This window comes from Doryrhamphus excisus, chromosome 15 (assembly GCF_030265055.1).
Source record: "Doryrhamphus excisus isolate RoL2022-K1 chromosome 15, RoL_Dexc_1.0, whole genome shotgun sequence".
Classification (NCBI taxonomy): domain Eukaryota; kingdom Metazoa; phylum Chordata; class Actinopteri; order Syngnathiformes; family Syngnathidae; genus Doryrhamphus; species Doryrhamphus excisus.
The window spans coordinates 16,659,834-16,679,159 of NC_080480.1; the positions used below are offsets into that span (position 1 = coordinate 16,659,834).

Here is a 19,326-nt window from a genome sequence, read left to right on the forward strand (position 1 = left end):
TCAAAGGGCTATAGCATGTGTGACCTCACTTATGCCCCCCCCCCCCACACACACTCAATCCCCATACTCATGTTATTGATTAGTGACAGTCATGAAGAGCACATGTAGACTTTTAGCTTCTTAAATATCTTCTTGTTGTGTTCCAGTGGTTGCCGCCCTCTAGTGGTCGTGTGCCTGTAACTACACCCAGCCAGCTGGGCCAGTGGGTTCAATGGTGGTGGTGGTGGTGGGGATTTACTGGAGATTACAGTTAAAATTAACCTGCTTTAAACAGCTGCGTCCACTTTGTACCCGAGCCCCTTCGGACTGATTACCAGTAATGTCCGTCTAGACCAGGGGAGAAACTGACTCTTTTCTTTTGGTGGTTTGGGAGTGTAGAGTTCTTATTGTTTGTGCCTTTTTTTACCAGTGTGGCATGACTGTGGCCACAAAGCCTTTCCAGTGCTGAGAACACCCCCTCCCACCCCCCCGTCCCCGTCCCGTATCCTATCCAGAAGACAGACAAAGTGAAAGAACAGAATTAGCACTCAGACGTCCGCCGTTTTGAACTATGCTGGTGACAAACTTCTTCTTTTGTGTGAAAAACTCAGATACAAGAAGGAAAAAAGGGGCACGAGTTGGGGGGGCGGGGGTCTCTGTTAATCTCTTGGCCCCAGCAGTGATGTTATGAGATTAAACGCTATCATGAAACTAATCTGTTTTTAGTTGAGCAACAGGCGTGCCGCCCTCGCTGACCACTCGCCGCCTTTGAGGATGCCCCCTCTACATTGGGGACCCTTGCAGGTTTGGGAGGTGTGTGTCAGACACCCCACAATTGTCTTTTGTCCTGCTCATTTCCTTCTTGGAAAAGTGACATGGGAGGGGCCTACGTTTGAGAGCTCTGCCTTGGCTCCGCCTCCTCTCATTACAAAGTTATGTGGTAGCTGGAATTTTTAATTGTTCCCCACCAGCATCTACCCCCCCCCAAACCCCAATACGCCCACCAGTGACCCACTACTTGTCCCTCATTGCAGGGCGGTTCAGCTTGGCGTAGCTCACCCCCAACCCCACCCCCACCCCCCAAGCCTACTGTTTTATGACAAACCATAATTACATATCTCAGTGTATTTATAGCCGACTTGACTCACTCAGCTCTGTGTGTGTGTGTGTGTGTGTGTGTGTGGCCGCACTTGTGTTGCCCACGAAGTGACGGGATTTTGTTTTCCACACTCAGTCAAAATATGATTAAATTAGAGCATTTTTAAAATAGTGCATTTCCTGGCACTCCAAAACTACAGGTGGCGCTATAGCCAATGGCTGCATTGACGTTAATGCATTCTCCTTATTTTTTTTTTTATTGTCAGTATATCATTTTAAAGACTTAGACATGATATTAGCTTCCACTTTACTCACCCATATCACTACCTCTTGAAGCTGAATTATTAATTAATATGAATAATAATAATAAGTAGTCTCAAATCAGCATGTGCAGGTACTGTATACGTTAAAAAAGGGTTAAAAAAATACCTTCCTTGTTCATGAGGTCACATGTCCGAGACTGGACGCCTGGCGCTTTGGTGCAAAGTTTGTCGGTTGAACGTGGTGGAGTGGGTGGGAAAATGTGGGGGCTGTCAGTGTTCAGGTGTTCCTCGCATAGAAGTTGACTCGAGGTGTCGAGGTCATGTCGACATGCAGGTTTTTCCTCTGCCGGGAAAAATGTTTCCTTCTCACTTTTTTTTTTTTTTTTTTGTCAAGCAGCAACCGAGGGGTTGGACCGTCATGCACATGCTGCGCACGTGCCGCCGTCATGCTTCCTCTTCACGGGGAAAGGTCCCTGTGGCTTTAAGCTACAACAGGCTGCAAGAGATATCTCCATCTGGACCGCCACAACCCGCAGCTAGCATCTGTCCCGGATGCTGGCGATGATGTTTTTGGGATTAGATGAGTTGGATGGAGTGGCTGTGAGATGTGAGGATTTGTTTGTTTTTAGCAACACAGCGTGAAGAAGAGAGCAAGCAAAGGAGGGGAGGGTGGCGTGGGGAGGAGAGATCCAGCCCTCTGGGACAGGCAGAGTGTTTTTTGGGGGTGGACACAGTTGCTTTGTATGCAAAACACCAGCGGCGGACAGCGCCGTCACTCTCTGTGCAGCTCTCTCTGTGGTGGTGCTCCTCTGGAATCCAGGCGCCGTGATGTGGAACTTGTGGGATTAGGCTTACCGGAAGATGATGGAGCGGATGTTAGAGGGAAGGCCGGCGCGCTCTCCGGTCCACTGACTTGTCTTGGTGCCCATGCGCTCTGTTAGCGATGTGGATGTGAGCCATCGCCGCGCCCCGATGCCAGCTGCCATGCTCCCGTGCCCCGCGTCGGCCCGGTCCGACTGGAGCTTCCAGAACCCGGTGGGGGTGGACTGCAGCTCCCCCGAGCCTCGCTGCATCTGGCTGGCGGTGTTGCGTGGCGGTGTTGCGGCTCCTGCACCAACGCAACCGTCGCCGCCGGTCATGCCTGTCGGGCGGCGCAGCATCTCCAATCAGCTCAGGGTAAGGAGAGGTCAGGTTGGGTCACATGATTCATATGATGGGCAGATGGACGCTGCCGTGTGTTATATGTACTATACAGGAATGACCAGTTTTTTCATAGTTTGAAGTATTAGCCCCCTATAGGTTGTGGTCCATATCCTTTTTAAGGTAATACTTAACGCCGATGTGATGTGTTTTTCCAACCAGCCCCCTAAAAGTTGGGTCCAGGTACCTGATTCGTATGATCCCAGCCAATCCCAGCAGAGCTCAATCACCGTCCCCCTAACCAAATTGTGGCATAAATCAACGCCTCTGTCAAACCCGCTCAATAAAACGAAATACTTTTGCAGGGTACTACGTATACCTACAGTAAAAGGTTTTATTTACCTCTCTAAAGATGGCACAGACAGTGTGTACGCAGTTGCAGATGTTTTTACCCCGGCGTGGTCTCGCTTCTAATTAACGGCTGTGGAAAGATGAGTTTCAAGCCAGGTGCCACTTTTAACAAGGTGTCGAGTGGGGCCGCTGGGTCTCAAAGCTACGCGACCTAGACCCGAGTACCCACAAGAAGGTTGTAGGTTGTTCCTCCACCCGTTTTCAGCAGCTTTGACAGAATACTTTTGCAGAGTCTGTTCATTCAAGGTGTTTGATTACTTTGTGGAGTGGGAACAGAAAAGGGCCTCCCCACAAAGTTAAAAGCATACAATTTCCCAAAGTGATCTTGCTAATAGAAGAGCGAAGGGTCAGGTGGTCTGGTACTCGGCAGTTGATTGGGGGTGATGCTGTATGTGCACAGCTGGGACAAACAGATGTTTTTTCGGAATGTTTGTTTGTTTGTTGTCAACTTTTCCATGCCGCATACCTCACTCAAACGTCCAAATATTTACCAGACAAATGAGTAGCATCCCAGCGTGAATTGGATAAATTCACCAGTGGGTTTTTCAAAGACGAAATCAGCTGATGACCGAAGCCAAGCCACCACAGGCAGCATCATATCAGACCCAAATCTTTGCGGCTAAAAGTAAACATTGGCGCTTGGAATTATGATGTCATACTGTAGATCCGGATTAGTTATTTGGGTATCTGCGGGAAAACCAGGAGTGGACTTTGGACTTGTTGTCTTTTAGAACGGGATGCTACTGAAGTGGCCTGAACTATGGCAGCTTTATACGGACTTGATAGTGACTTTTTCCATTTGGACAGCTAATGGTCTGGAAGACATGCTAATGTAATACCCAAATCCTTACAGTTTTATAACCATTAGATGGTTAGTATTGGTTAGTATGTGTGTCAGTTATTCGTTAAAATGATGTAATGCTCCCAACCGGAATCTAGGAAAGTGTTTCCCTGCCGTGGTGATGAGTGGAGAAGCAGGTTTCCGCTGGACAAAAGAAGAAGCCCAATGTACAGTGTGGATGCTACGATGGAGAAACCGGTTCAACCGACTTTGCATCAGCCGCTCCAACTGACTGCATGACTTATTAATTTTTTTTTATGTACTCAACATGTGTATTGACAGAAGCCGCACATCCCCATAAAGTGTCACTCGACACTTGTATCTGGCGGCACATCCGCCGCCTTTTCCACGCTTCTCTTCCAATCTCGGGCCGAGCAGCCCGTCGGCTCCGGGGGCCGCGGGCGCAGACACGGCGGCTGTCGGGATTAAAGGCTTGTCAGCAGTTTGTGGCGTGCGTAAAGCTCCGCTTCATTCAAACAGGTTGCAGCTCTCAGCTCTTTAAAAGAGCATTATTGTTCTGGACCGCTGCGCTTTGCCAGCGCTCGGAGTGCTTGACTGACGACTGACTGACTGCGTTATTGGATTGATAACGTGATAGCTAGCGCTAGTGTCTGGGGGGGCGGGGGGGGTGTTGCCTACAATTTTGTTGAATATCCATTTTGAAAATAAAAATTGTAATGGTGGATTTAAATGGCTTTACATACCCATATTGTAGAACTAATAATAAGCCATTTAAGCAGTGTCGCAGTCAATATGTTCCCCAGGGAACCTTAGTACCTGTCTCATTACTGCCATTACTGACACCTAGTAGTAAACACAGTAAACACAGTACTCCATTCACAATTAGAACGCTTCCTCTGCCTTGTATTTGTATTTTAGTTCATTTAGTTGGTTCATTTAGCCATTCCTATGATTTCAAATGCCTTTTTTAGGCCAAGAAAAAATACCATTTGGTTAAATATTTTTTTTTTACTAATAATAGGCTGTGGTTATCAATTATTAATTAGTTTATTCGCAAGTAACAGCGATAGAGTGAGGGAGCGATGTTTGAACGAAGGCCAAATTTTCTGGTTTTCATTTCTGAGTTCCGGCATTCCAAAACCTGTCACACAGGTTTTCATATTTTAGTCATTTGATTTTGCATAAATGACTTGCTAGTTAGCCTGAGGAATTGCCATTGGTGTTGGGTTTTTTTTTGCATTTTTGAAAGGACACCATTGTTAAAACAATGTTGTCATGTGCATGCCAAGACACTAGTTGGCGCTGTTAAAGGCTGCTGGTCCTTGCGGGGCTTTTTCAAACCAGTTTTTTGAGTGTCCATTTTCAAAAATGTACACTTTGAAGCAGTTTTCTGCCTGAAATACAGATATTTTTGCAGTTTTTAGCTCCAAGCAGTGTTGCTATAGTCACCCAATTTTTTTTTTATAACCAAAGAAGTGGTTAGTCATCTTTTTTTTATGCACAAAATGTTCTGCTCACGTCTACCCTCATGTCACGTCACACTTTCTCATGAAAACCTGGACAGGAACTGTCCATAAGCCTCCTGGAAGCAGGAAGCTATCCCGTGCCAAGCGCTTAATGCTAGCTTGGCCATTTTTGCGGCCTTTAATGGCTTCCTCTTCAGGTTTGATTTCCTGCAACTGGAGGACAACGAGGGGAAAGTTCAGCGTGGGCATGTTGGCGATAGGAGAAGTCTTCTTTGCCGTGTAACAAGAGTGAGGTTTTCCTGCGCTAAAACCCGCGTAGGAAGTCAAGTTTAGACCAAAAACCGCATAGAAGTTTCCAAGCGGTTCTTTGGGTAAACACGAGGAGGACATCTGCCTGGTTTTTGTGAGCAGACAGACTAGTCGTTGCCAAGGAGACGGGTACCACCCAGCAGTTGGCCTGGCTTCAGGGGACAGGGGTCGAGATGGCGAACGCTGGACAACGTCCTGCGAGGTCCAGCGGGGACCGGCCACGGAGGAAGCAGCTTGAGCTGTGTTTTGGGTAATCACAGGCTTTGGTATTCCCAGTGCTGGGAGGGGCCATGTGGTTGAAACCGGCGTGCTCGAGCCTGTCCCTCGCCGAGGCCCGATACTCCTCCTTCGCCCCCTTCTTCTCTTCGTCCTCTTATCCTCGCATTCACTCTCTCTGTTCGCGTCTCTGTCCCAACTTGTCCCGGCCAGACCGCTCCCTTCGTGGAATTTGTCTTTCTGCTTTCTTCACTTCCTTTTGGCCTGTTTCTTTTGCTTTATCATTCGCTTGACACCCTCCGTGCCACCGCCGCCGCCACCGCCGCCTTCCTCTCAGACATCTTTACAAAGTCTCTATACAAATAGATAGCGTCTCAAAGTAGTCGCTTCCATCGCGTCAGCTGTGAAGCAGCCAAGACAAAATATAGCGCGTATCGGGGCGATATCTGCAGCGCTTATCCCGCTCATGTTTACTATCCTACTGTCAACCGACTGAAGTTGGTTTTTATCTCATCGTGCTAACTCAACTGTGCTCATATCTGATTGGCACAATGCGTATTTTTGCATGAATGAGTTGCTAGCTAGCCTGAGCAGGACATTAGCATGGCTAAAGTAGTATTAGTACTTTTCATACAAAAGGTCGGCTTTGTATAAATGACTTTGTTAGCTATCCAGAGGAAGCCATTACGCTAGCACAGCTGCATTTTCTAAAACCTTCTCTTCGAACTGAAAACCCGAAAAAGAGTAGAAATTTCCATCGCTATTTGAATGGCTGCCATCTTTATACCAGCTTGGTCGTGCATAAATCCTGAGGGAAGTAGTCAGCCACAATGGTTTCATACGGTCTTCGGTACCAACCTTTGTTTTGAACTTGAAAACCAGAAACCAAGTCAAGACTTCATCATTTCCCTTATTTTCATTGCCGCCATCTTTTATAACAGGTTGGTTTTGCGTCCTCAGCTAAATTATTGAGCCGATATGAAGAATTATGATGTCATAGCGATAAATGTGTTAACATTAAAATAGCTCAGATAAAAGATGAAACAAAAGACCGCAGATAAAATCCATCTTCAACATGTCAAACCTGCTCTGCTCTGCTAAAGCAGCGGCCACAAAGCTAGCCGCTAAGAAAGGCCTGGGGCTTGTTCCTATCACCACTTCTCCAGTGATCTGTGATTCCATCGTGGATACAATGTCACTGGACCACTAACCCGTTACCGTCAGTGATGATACCGGCTTTGGTCTGCTAGTAAACCACTGTTGTACTTCGTTTGAAAAAAATACTTAAGGTCAAAGGAGAAGGATTTCCATGTCGAGAAAGGAAGGAGACGTGAAAAGGGAGGAGGCGAGGTGAGGGAAGGAGACGGAGGAGCGAAGGAGTGGAAGTGTTGCTTATTTTTAGGAGCGTCTGGTTATCCTGCCCTGTAACGCTAGCCACACTTCCTGCCTCCAGCCTGACACTTCCTGTTGCAGCGCAGACAACTAGCCTTCCATGTCAAACCTTGTGTGTGTGTGTGTGTGTGTGTGTGTGGTTGTTGAATTTAGCATCCATGTCTGCTCCATGTCAGTGATATGTGTTGATGTTTTGGCCAAACACAGACGTTCTTTGACACGGTTGGGGCCTCCTAACCCAAATAGATCATACATTGTGGTCCTGGGATGAAGATACACATTGACGTGCTCCGCTGTTAGCCGGTTAGCGTTGTTTCGCCTTTTGTTCCATTATGTGGATTTAGATTTCAAGCGGACTAAAGATCATGATTATATAGGCGAGGCGGTATAGACGTTAGCCTCCCGAGGGAGTCCAAGGCGTTTGTCCCTCCTCCCTGTTTGGTCAGGTGACGGCGCTTGAGTGACAGATGTGGGTCGTCAGGGCAGCACGAGGGTGCGAGTTCTCACGTGTGTCTGTCAGCGCGGCTTATTTACTCGGCCTTTTTCGGAATGAGATATTTAGAGCGATGGTGGGAATCTGCGTGCGGGAAAAACTCCCTCTGGTGATAAGACCAAGGTCATTGTGGTTAGGACTGCCCCACCTACCCCCCCACCCTGCCCAGTTGAGGCATGGGACCGGTCTTGATTCCAGACCCCCACAGGCGTGTTTGCGGACTTGAGTGACTAAATCCCCTTCATTTTGTTTTTTTTATGTGCACAGGCGAAAGGGCGGAGGGATGGTCTCTCATCCACCGCCGACAACCCTCGGCCGCCGATGGCGTCCAGGCCGGGGAGGGAGGGCGTCGGCTCACCTTGGAAAGGCCCCCGGACGCTGGTCCTCCGCAAGAACTCGCAGGGTTTCGGCTTCACCTTGCGCCACTTCATCGTTTACCCTCCTGAGTCCGCTTTGCACACCAACCTCAAGGTGAGTCCAAGGTGGCTGACAAAGCCGTGTTTACACCAAGCAGATTCACTATTCACATTTATACTTTTTTTTATTTACAACATATTGCGCAACTGCAGGGTCTTGAGACACATGCTAACTCGCAAACTAGAGAGCTAGCGACCTAAACGGTAGCCTTCAAGTTATTTCCTTTAAACTTAAATAGCCAAATTACCACTTCCACACGGATAGGGAGGATAACAGTTATTTAACCTTTAACATGAACATGAATCAAACGTAATAATTGTTTCTGGGTACATGATACCATACAGCATCCATATCAAACTTGCGCGGGCCGCACTAACAATAAACTTTCATATCAAGGCGGGGGCCTCAAACTAGTGTCCTGCGGGCCACATTTGGGCCGCGGGCCGCGTGTTTGAGACGGTATCCTTGAGCATGCTAAAGGATCAGCTCCTATGAAAGCGACATTAACCCCAGGACCACCCGTACTTATTTTTCTTTGTGCTCCACTATCGTATTCTACCACGATATTTTAGGACCTTTCACAATGAAACGCCGAAAAACTAGGAAACGAAACGAGTCTTCGAGGTCCAAATAACCAAATGTGAAGGTGTTAAATGCGCTCGGCTTCCAGAGTTTATGCTTAAGAACAATAACCCCTTTCCCCGTGTTTATTTTTGTTAGCACACATGGTCTCCATTTTATCCCAGCAACAGAAGCCTCGTTTCTTACCCTGTTGAACCCGGGGCGGAGCTGTTTGCAGGCCAGAGATAAAGCTAATTGTCCCGCAGTAGAGCTTCAGCTAACGTCTCAACAACATTAGCGGCGGTGAATGAAGAGCCTCCAGCGCTCTACCAACCATTATTATTATTATTATTATTATTATTCCTTAAACTTTGCTTTAGCCTGTTTCCTAGCTCTTCCTAGCTTGAATGGGACTGGGTGGCTTGAGGTGTGTGTGTGGTGGGGGTGAAAACGTCTCCAGATGTGAACGTGAAACAGCCGAAAACAAAGCGTCCATTATTATTATTATTATTATTATTGTTGTTGTTATTATTCAACCACCTCGTCACCCACCAGCTGCACATTGAATGAGAGTCCTTGTCTCGGATCCGGTACTGCTCACTGCCAGGCAGTACCAGGGGAACAAGTGGGGGACAATAGGCCCACTGCTGCTGGCCCTTAGGCTCCGGTTCTGTACCCACCCCCCCACCCTCCATGTCACAATGGTGGTGTGTTTTTGGACAATTGGAAACCAGTAATAGATGCTACGTAATGCTAAACGATGTAGACCTCATCGGGGCTTTTAAAGAGTGCAGACCTCCCTCAAGGTGAAAACATTGACCTTCATAATTTGCCAGACAAGCTAAAGAAATAAAACGGGCACCTAGCTACGCAAGAAATGAAGCCTACTTAAGGATTATATGTTTATCCGATTGTTTTGTGATTTTACTGACTTTATTTACACCATAGTGTCCAAAGTGCGGCGTGGGAGCCATCCCTGGACCTCAGCTCATTTTTTAGTGGCCGGCGGCACATAGTAAAAAAATTTTTTTTATAAAAAATGAGCATGACATAGAGCTAGCATCCAACTTCTTTGCATATTAGATTGCTTTTTTTTTTAAATTAGAATATATGAAAATCCTTGGGTTTTTGTAATTGTTGGTAAAAATTTGGGCACTCCTGCTTTACACTAAAAAGTTGCATCAGATTCCAACAAAGCAAGCAAAAACAAACAAAACAAACAGCGTTCTGGGTGCCCTGATACAGTATTTTTTGGAAAACCGAGTCCAGAATGGGAAAATCTGAAAATGCTAAAACCACTATTTTACGAAAACGTCACCAATTAATGAAGTCTTTGGGTGAAGGTTTTAGGTTCTTGAACGGTATTAGAATCTAGAACCAAAGTCCAATCTACTGTTTGTAGCCCACAGCCCTAAAACCTTCTAAACCTTGCCCCGGGGCCGTCTGTGGCCTCCGGTGGCCGTAGTCCACGATCGACAGTCTCTAGTTTGTGGTGGTTTTGGGTGTTAGCAGCTCTCCTTTCTGTGCCTCTAAAGCCCCCCCAGCATTGTGTGCTGAGTGCAGGAATGAGCCCACTCAGCGAGGCCTAAAGCCGGGCAGCCGTCAGCCCACGTTCCCCTAACCCCAAACTGTCCACTCAGCTTGGGTGTATGTATGTGTGTGTATGTGTGTGTGTGTGTGTGTGTTTGCTTCACTCTATGATGTCATGAGCGCTTGTCATCTTCTTTAAATTTCAAGTATGTCTGGAGCTGCTTTGTAATAAAAGTGTACAGAATTTTCCCAGTTACTGTAAACTATAAAATGTGTTCAGCACACAGAGCCTCTGACTGGGTGGCAAAGTGCAGGATTTTCAAAATAAAATATCAAAATATCGGTTTTAGTCTGAGTTTGTGCTTCTTGTCTTCTGTTTGCAGGATGAGGAGAATGGCAACGGAAAGGGTGAGTGGTCTTTCGTCAGACGACCATTAAAAGCCTGTGCGGAATGATGCTCAAAGACATGATGTCATTGGAGATGTTACTTCCACTCTACAGCCCCTTTCTGCCCCCTACAGGACACAACGCATAATTACACCTAAGAAGTCTCTCATGAGAATACATTTGCAGTCATTGATGATGCAATGAGCAGACTGGACGCATATGCTTGCTAATCTGGTGTTATTGGCTTTGTGACAGGGTTCCAGAAGGGACGACTGGAGCCCATGGACACCATATTTGTGAAGAATGTACGAGAGAAAGGTCCGGCTCACCAAGCGGGCCTGTGCACAGGTATGAAGAACACACTGTATGCTTCCTCGTTTGCTTTGTAAATCATGTGGTGGGTGTGGAGTTTGTGTTCGGCGATGGAACACACACCAGTAAGGACAACTCTAAAGGATGTGTCACACGGCGGGACAACTCGTCCCGTCCGGTCTAGCAGCCCGAGGAAGCCAGGAGGAGCTCTCTGACAAACCAAATGAGCACTCATGCGCAGCGCCGGCAAGCCGAGTGTCCCCTCCGGAGAGTCACAATGTCATTAGCGTCTGCAAACACGCGCTTTGTTTGCACCCGTGACTGCATGAAGTCACACACACGGTGGTTATCTAACCGCTCAGACTGGGTTCACACGGGGCTCGGCTGCTTCACATGTCACAGACCTGATCTTAGTCACATTTATTTAGCGCGGGTGTGTGCGGCCCGTGGCTGGGTAGTTCAATTCTGAAAACTAAACGACAAAAAAATGACAGCAAAAATGGAAAAAAAATTGTGATAACACTCCTGTAGCAAGATTTAGCCTGTTTACTAAATTAATACTGTATATCAAAATTAAAAATGTATGATCAGTCTGGAGAAAATGTGGACGTTGTTGCCGATATAACAGCTTCCATACTCCTGTGGAGAAGATCGTGGGAGTGTGTTTGGGTCCATTTGTGAGCTCAAAGAGTTCCTCCATACCAAACTCATCCTAGCAAAAACCTTAAACTGTATTATGGAAAGGCGGCACGGTGGTCTAGGGGTTAGCGCACAGACCTCACAGCTAGGAGACCAGGGTTCAATTCCACCCTCGGGCATCTCTGTGTGGAGTTTGCATGTTCTCCCCGTGCATGTGTGGGTTTTCTCCGGGTACTCCGGTTTCCTCCCACATTCCAAAAACATGCTAGGCGACTCCAAATTGTCCATAGGTATGAATGTGAGTGTGAATGGTTGTTTGTCTATATGTGCCCTGTGATTGGCTGGCGACCAGTCCAGGGTGTACCCCGCCTTACGCCCGAAGACAGCTGGGATAGGCTCCAGCACCCCCCGCAACCCTCGTGAGGAAAAAGCGGTAGAAAATGAATGAATGTATTATGGAAAGCAGGAAGTGAACAAATGTAACAGTTACTGATTGTAAAAGTACCAGATGGAGGGGTAGGATTTAATAAGCTTTGCTTCTTCCTTCTCCTTTTGGACATGTGGAACTGTGGACTGATTATGTGATGCATTCAATTGCAATCTGATGCATGTTCAAATGAAATTAAACCATTACCATTAGCATAGCATGCCTTTATGGGCCTTGTTTGTGCACAGTGAAGATACAAAGATCAATTGTCCAAAAATTATCATAACATTTATCTTTTTTATTTTCCTATGTGTGTCATTTAGAGGTCCACATACATGGTGGTTATTAACCGTGCATCTTTTGTCCCCCCCAGGGGATCGTCTGGTGAAGGTGAACGGCGAGAGCGTGCTGGGTAAAACATACTCCCAGGTGATCACCCTCATCCAAAACAGGTAGGACGTCTCGTGAAATGTACTGAAGCGCGTGAGCCTCGAGCGTGGCGACGCTAATCGTTTCTGAAAGGAGTCGCCTGAAGCTTTGTGTTCTACACGGCCACGGAGCAGAACGCGTCTTGATGCGCAATTAGCTGCTTGGGAACGTAGCGAGGCGTGGCTGGCTTTTTTTCTACGGAAATTGCCACTGGAAATATGTGTTATTTTTGCATATAAACTAGGCTCTCTGCTTGTTATTGTCAATGGAACATTATTATGTGACATTAGTATGTGAAAATAGTTTATATGTGCGACCCAGGTGGGACTCGAACCCACAATCCCCAGCTCCGGAGGCTGATGCCTTGTCCATTAGGCCACTGGGCCTGCTCTTTGTAGTTCTGATATAATACCCAGCTCCACGTCAATCAACCTGCATGTGTGTATATACAGTAAACCTCGGATATATCGGACTCGGATATATCGGAAATTCGCTCACAACGGACAGATAAAAAAGAACCGATTTTTCTGTAATGCATTTCCAATAAAAATTCATTGCATATATCGGATTTTTTATAACGGATTTCGCCTATTTCGGACAAAATCTCCAATGCATTTCCATGAAATTTCCCTCGCATATATCGGATGGCCGCATCGTGGCGCTCCGATTCGCCGAATCGTGACAGGCCCGCTATACGACGTCATTTGCAGCGTTTGCAGCGTTGCCTGCGCGTCCAGGTACATTGGAAACATAGTCAAGGAAGTGCCTTTTTATAACGGATAAAATCCGATTTACGCATATACCGGATATAAATCCGATATATGCGTAAAATGGACATTTTCCGGTATACGCATATAACGGATTTCGCTTATATTGGACAAAACCAGTGGGAACAATTGAATCCGATATATCCGAGGTTTACTGTATATATATGTATATATAAATGGATGGATAATTCATATTTCCTAACATTTCCCCCCCTCTTCACACAGTGAGAGTGTGCTGGAGCTCTCCATTATGCCAAAAGATGAAGACGTGCTTCAGTTGGTAAGTGTGAGTATGTTTTTTTTAACTTATAAATCATGCCTCTCCCCCTCCCGAAACACTCATCTACATATGCACTCACCCTGTACTCTACCCTCCTCTACCATCTACATGTATTTTCTTTACAGTCTTTGAGTAAAATGGTAGTTTTGGACCTCGTTAAGCAACAAAAAAAAATGTCTGACACTTACAAATTAGATTAGATGTTAGTATGAGTCATTGTTAGTGTTTGCCCTAATTAAGACAATGACTCAATTCTCCTGCTCTGTGTTTTTAAGGACCAAATCACATTTTAATACGCATAATCTGGCATCCCGCCTGCCAAAACACGTCAGGTTGACCTCACGCCTCCAAGCGTCATCTCCTATGAGAGCCCTAACAAGCTAAAAGTCGACGGTTGGAGTATTTGCATTACATAGCGCAAGCGTAGTTACGTCTACGTCTTGGCACGCCTCCCCTCGCCGCTACGTCGGCATTCCTCAAATGAGATCACCGCGCCGGCGCCTCCCTCCACACGCCCACTGGGTGGAGTGAGGCGAAGACACGGAGAGGCAGAGAGGGAGTGTGGAGGGAGATGAGAAAACAAGATCAAGGGAGCGAGCGCTGGAATAATAACAGTAGAAAAGTTTGGGATATGTAAAAAAACAAAGCGGAGGACATATTTCTGTGAGGACACGTCTACTTTTTCCCCTTCGAGTGTTTTTTGAGATTCCAGGAACATCTTGTTTACTCTCTTTTCAAAGGATTCTTAAAATTCCTGCCGAGGGAATGTAAGTAGTGCCTTTAATATCGGTGATAAATACACTCATTGTGTGATTGTTTATGTTTACGTTTGTGTTTCGTAGCCCTGGAGACCAACCGAGCCGAGAGCCGTTTCCATTTTGAGCGTTGTTGTGCAGCAAAAGGCGGCTTTAATAGTTGTTGTCAAACTTGTTCGCGTGTAAAAAAACACACACATGTACAAGCCGCCTCACCCGCCTCCCTCTTTCTCTTCCAGGCGTACTCCCAAGATGCCTACCTGACCGGCAACGAGCCCTTCTCGGGGGGAGCTGAGAACCTCCCGCCGCCGCCGCCCCTCTGCTATTCCCGCAGCAGGACCACGTCACCTGCAGGGGCGCCGCCGCCTGCCCCCATGGGGCAGAACCAGCTGGATAATTGGAGTCGCTGGCCCGGTTCCCCCAGTCCCTCGTCACCCCTGGACAACCGTTCCTCTGTGTGCAGCCCTCCCAGTTGGCAGGACGGGCGTTCGGTAGAGCTCGGCGGCGTGGGGCACAGCAGTCCGGCTCACCGCACAGAAGAGATCCAGTACGGTATGACCGGCCAGCAGCCTCAGGGTCAAACCAGGGGGCGCTCCTACTCGTCTTCTTCATCGTCAGGGGGCCCTTTATCCAGCCCGCTGCAGGTCCACTACCCCAACCACCATGCGGCCAATTCCACGCAGGCTCAGCCTCGCAAGTCCAGCAACTCGGCTTGGACCAGCCCGCCGCTGCCCCACCTCAGTCACGGCCGCACCGAGCGCTGTCAGCAGGCGCTGTCGGAGTGGTACTACAGCCAAGTGCCCGAGCGCTCAGGGGGGCGCAGCATGCAGACTCGCCAACGCAGCTACTCCCAGGACCGGCTCAGCGACACAAGGAGGCAGCAGTTTCAACAGCGGGCGGGCGGCTGGCCTCACAGCGCCTCCCAGGACACTCTGCTGTTACTGCAGCAGCCAGGACCGGGGCCCCATGGGGAGCCCTACTGGTCGTATGGGGAGTGGGGTCCAGATAGGGGCCATCCTGCCTCGAACTACACAAGGACTCGATCTGAAAACCTGCTGGGGGAGTATGATCGTCACGGACGCTCGTTAGAGATGTTGGACCGAGCCACAGCAGGGTTGGTCTCACCTCGGTGTGAGCGGTGGAACCAGCCTCCCAAGCCGCCCCCCAGGACTGATCCACACCAAAGGCACGGTGGTCAGTACCCCGCGAAACAAGCACCCCCGATGCCCCGACACTCACAGGCGAACCCCAAACACCCCACCCAGACCCAACCCCAGCAGGTGCCCCCCAAGAACCGGCGGCTTCCTTCAGGCCAGAGCATGGACGACCAGCCGGTGGGCTACCGCAGCTACAGCCCCTCCTTCTACCGTAAAACGGGTCGCATCATGCAGCAAGCCCACTCATTCAGGGACCCTTCGTACTCTGGCCCCCACCTGAACTGGAACACCAGCCCGCCAGAGGGCGCGCCAGCCATCCCACCCGCCGCTCCGCTGGCCTCCACCTCGCCCGAATCCCAGGAGAGAGCATACAGGCCCACCAACCACGAGAGGGAGCGAGGGTCAACGGCGGAGGTGGTGGCAGCGCAGGCCCAGGAAGTAGTCATGCGCCAGAAGCCTCCCAGCGGGCGGCGGAACGCCCACGGCATGCGGCACCCTCACTACGTGCTCCCCGTGGACGGCCTGGAGCCCTCCCTGTTCTCTCCGGAACCCCCAGACTCGACAGCCGCATCCAGCTCCTCGGGAGAAGCGGTGCCGTGTAAGGCGAATGGTGGCCTGGTCCCACTGTCCCTGGAGGACGACTCCCTGGCATCCATCCCCTTCATCGGTAAGACCCCTGTCCCAGTGGTGCGTCCTCATCATTATGTGTTACTTTTTCTTCTTAAACCTCTTTTGGAAAGGAGTTTCATTGGTCGTCTAGTATGACTCACAGAGTCTCAGTATTCAGGAACATAATACAGCTGGAATTGGTTCAAGCTTGACTCCAGAAATAGGAGTACAGTAAGAGTCCATTTCTGTACTCCCGCAGAGTAATGTACCCCAAAGGACTAAGTATTGGACTCCTAAGGTAACCTTTTCCACCTCTAAAATGTTAATAAAGTTGGACTTGTGAGGGTATCACGCCATTGAAGACCCCTGAAGAAGTCATAACCAAATACAGTAGTATTGCTAAATAGTGAAAAAACACAAAATGCACGCTTGAAGCCTGATAACATGGCTAACACATTTATGAAACGTTAATATTAAATATTATTAAATATTAAATACAGCTTTCTTCTGGCTGGATGAAAAGAATGATTGCAATGAAAACAGCGGTTGTTTGGCCCACAAATGTTCACCGACGGGCGGGGTGGTTGTAGGCAGCTGCATCCCAAGCAGGTCCGGACTTGTATACCCGATTCTGGGAAGACCGCGGCTCTGCAGCGCTGGTATCACCCGACAGAGACTGCTGGCCTTTCAGTACAAAAACCTCGACGTGACTTGCTGATGAGCGCCGCCCCCTTTTGCCCTGACCCAGTAGCCCGATAAAGTACACAGGCGGTGGACCAGGAAGCATCACTATTAGTGCTTAGGAACACATTCTTCCTTCTTGCATGAAAACACGCAGCCAAAGGCGGCAGGATGAGACACGTTTTATCGCCTTGAACTGAAACTATTCCCCACAAGCTTTTTTTTTTGCTGTGACGGAGATGGTGGCGAGACTAGAGTGCAACAAAAAGAAGGCTGGTAAACGTCCTTGTTAAAAGTGGAGGAGGCACACCGACAGAAACACTCCTCCACTGTGCACTTTGTTCGTTTCTCAATACATGGAGGCTGCAAATTAGCGGCTAATTAGGGTTATTTTGTTATTTTGGCACTTCATGTGGAGAAATGCAGTTCCTGCCGTCAATGCTGCTATTGTCGTTCTCTGCAGGATAGATTTGGGGTGGTCTTTTGGTCGGTTCTCGGGGTTTGCCACGGTTTTAAGTTCTTACCGAATGTTCCATACCAAAAGAATCACAAAACATGGCAGTTTTTACTATCCTTACTGGAGCCCGGAGAGCTGCATGGCGACCGTCTGGCACAGTACTGATTGTCACACATCCCTACCACTTTACCGAATACTTCTGGCCTACAAACTGCAGTAGTGTAGTATACCAAAAGTTCCAAATCCACCTGTCTTTGCGTCCAACTGGACGTCAACATCAGCGTCCCAGCATGGACGTATGCGTGGCTCAGATCTGCCTTGCCTCTTAATGACGGCCTTTGTTAAAGCCGCAGCTTGCCTATTTCTGGTGCCGGCTCCCGATTTGGGAATGTTTTCCCCTGCGTATTGTGGACAACACAAGACGGGAGAGGCAGCGGCGGACCGTCAGCAGGACTAAGAGTTGTGACTTCCCGGTTTAAAGGGAACAAGCAAAAGCCCGAGGCGTGTAAAATTTCACAACAATTCCATCTCAATCAATCGGATGTCAGTCCTTCTCTTGTCAGACTTAACGAGGCGCTAATTTTATCAGCCCGGGGAACCACACTCCGTTTCTTTGTCAGCAGTTTATGCTGTGTATACAGTATAAAATATTTACCACATACATAACACAAACTCAGTATTTTTTCACTGCATTGAGTGGAAAAAATACTTGGGTCTGAATCAATAGCACCCTCTGCTGGTAGCTGGCTAACTTACATTGAAAAACAGCACAACCTCAATGACATCAGGGTGATCACATGTCACCTTATTGACTAAATTGGATACATCGGATAGCTACTCTGCGCTTGCACAAGCCTGACGCTGCAGCATGGTTGCATGTTGCATTCAATGACACAGCAAGAAAGAGGAAACCCGCAAACACTTCCCTCTTGGACCGCAAACTGGTTCCCCGTCGTTCCTTTTTCCCCCTCAAAGAACAACGAATCAAACAAATCCCTTCCTCTGACCTCACCTTCTCTTAAACATGTGTTCCTCTCCCTCCTAACACCTAACTCATCTTCCTCCTCCTCTCCTTCTCTTTCCCGGGCCTCCTGCGCCTCCCGTCTTCAATCTCCCTCCCCGACCCTCCCACAGATGAGCCCACCAGCCCCGGTGCTGACTTGCGCGCCCGCCACGTGCCGGCGTCCTCCGTGGTCTCCAGCGGCATGAGTTCGGCGCCCGCCGCGGTCGCCAGCCCCGCTTCCCCCACCTTCACCTTCCCCGCCACTAGGCTCTTCTCACATGACTGCAGTGAGTGTGCCCCCCCCCCCCCAACCCGGCCCCCGTCCGCCTCCCTTCTTCTCCACATGCTGCATGCAAGAAGATATCATCAGCTTACACCTCAAGTACTTTTCTCCAAAAAAAGTCCAAAAAAATTATGAAAAATTATGGAATTAGTACAATTTTCTCTCTTTGTTGTCATTCTAGTGTGACTAAGCCTTACTGGGTACTGACTAATTCCTGCATTTGGAAAGAAAAGTGCTCAATTTTGATTGACACTGTGAGAGTCTTGTTTTTTTTCCAGGAATTAGTCTGCATCTTTTAACAGTCACCCACACTAGAGTTGTTTAATATTGACCGGTGAGCAAAGATACTGACTAATTCCTGGAATTTCTTTGCACAAGGGCTCAATGTAGGAAATGAAAAGAAAATGACTTGATGGTTAATTTTTGCATGATGCATGCTCGGACCTTTTTTTATCGCTTTATTGTGGGGAAAAAAGCAGTCTAGTGTTTTTGCATGTTTTTCTTTTTAAAGAATGCATGTAGACAGAGAGACATGAAGGCGGACACGGCACCTGAACTCACCACCACCCCACTTTCCCCACCACCTCCCCGCAGCTTCCTCGCTCGCTCACTCGCTCGCCCGCCCACTTTCCCATGATCAATCCACACCGCCAGTGATTGGCATCATCACATCAACATTCTTTCTTGTTTTTTTTTTCTCTCTTTCTCTCTCCTTCTGTTCCTTCTTTGTTTCCCTCCCCTCATCTCCACTCGTTCATCCTGTCGCTGAGCAGGCGCTATTAAATCCGGTCGCCGTTCCTCCTATCTTCTAGCCATCACCTCCGAGCGGTCCAAGTCGTGCGACGAGGGGCTCAACACCTTCCGTGAGGACGGACGCGTCTTCTCGTGAGTGCTGAGTTGTCTCCCATTGCTCTAAAGTGTAGTCACGTGAGGAAGGAGCTAACCCGCTGTGTTGGTTTTATTTTTTACAGGAGGCTACCAAAGAGAGTCAAGAGCTTCTTCACAGATGGGGTGAGTTACATTTATTCATAATATTAAATATTATTAACTGGGGGTGAGAATG

At 48.2% G+C, this 19,326-nt stretch overlaps 1 protein-coding gene and 1 non-coding gene across 9 annotated transcripts in view; one reads left to right on the top strand and one right to left on the bottom strand.

The window, feature by feature from the left end:
- arhgap23a (Rho GTPase activating protein 23a) overlaps positions 1-19,326 on the top strand; it is a 47,924-nt gene that overhangs the window by 19,103 nt on the left and 9,495 nt on the right. For 2 of the 8 annotated variants that reach the window (XM_058048809.1, XM_058048806.1), the window contains exons 2-10: positions 7,837-8,040; positions 10,461-10,485; positions 10,720-10,812; positions 12,216-12,294; positions 13,264-13,324; positions 14,313-15,897; positions 18,112-18,267; positions 19,037-19,148; positions 19,235-19,274. In XM_058048809.1, coding sequence (XP_057904792.1) covers positions 7,837-8,040; positions 10,461-10,485; positions 10,720-10,812; positions 12,216-12,294; positions 13,264-13,324; positions 14,313-15,897; positions 18,112-18,267; positions 19,037-19,148; positions 19,235-19,274 — 2,355 coding nt within the window. Of the gene's footprint in view, positions 1-1,593; positions 2,517-7,836; positions 8,041-10,460; positions 10,486-10,719; positions 10,813-12,215; positions 12,295-13,263; positions 13,325-13,356; positions 14,086-14,312; positions 15,898-18,111; positions 18,268-19,036; positions 19,149-19,234; positions 19,275-19,326 lie in introns of those variants that run through there. The other 6 variants (XM_058048802.1, XM_058048804.1, XM_058048803.1 and 3 more) reach the window with 6 other exon arrangements.
- trnar-ccg (transfer RNA arginine (anticodon CCG)) lies at positions 12,585-12,657 on the bottom strand. The gene has a single exon. It is a non-coding gene; the product is annotated as a tRNA-Arg (tRNA).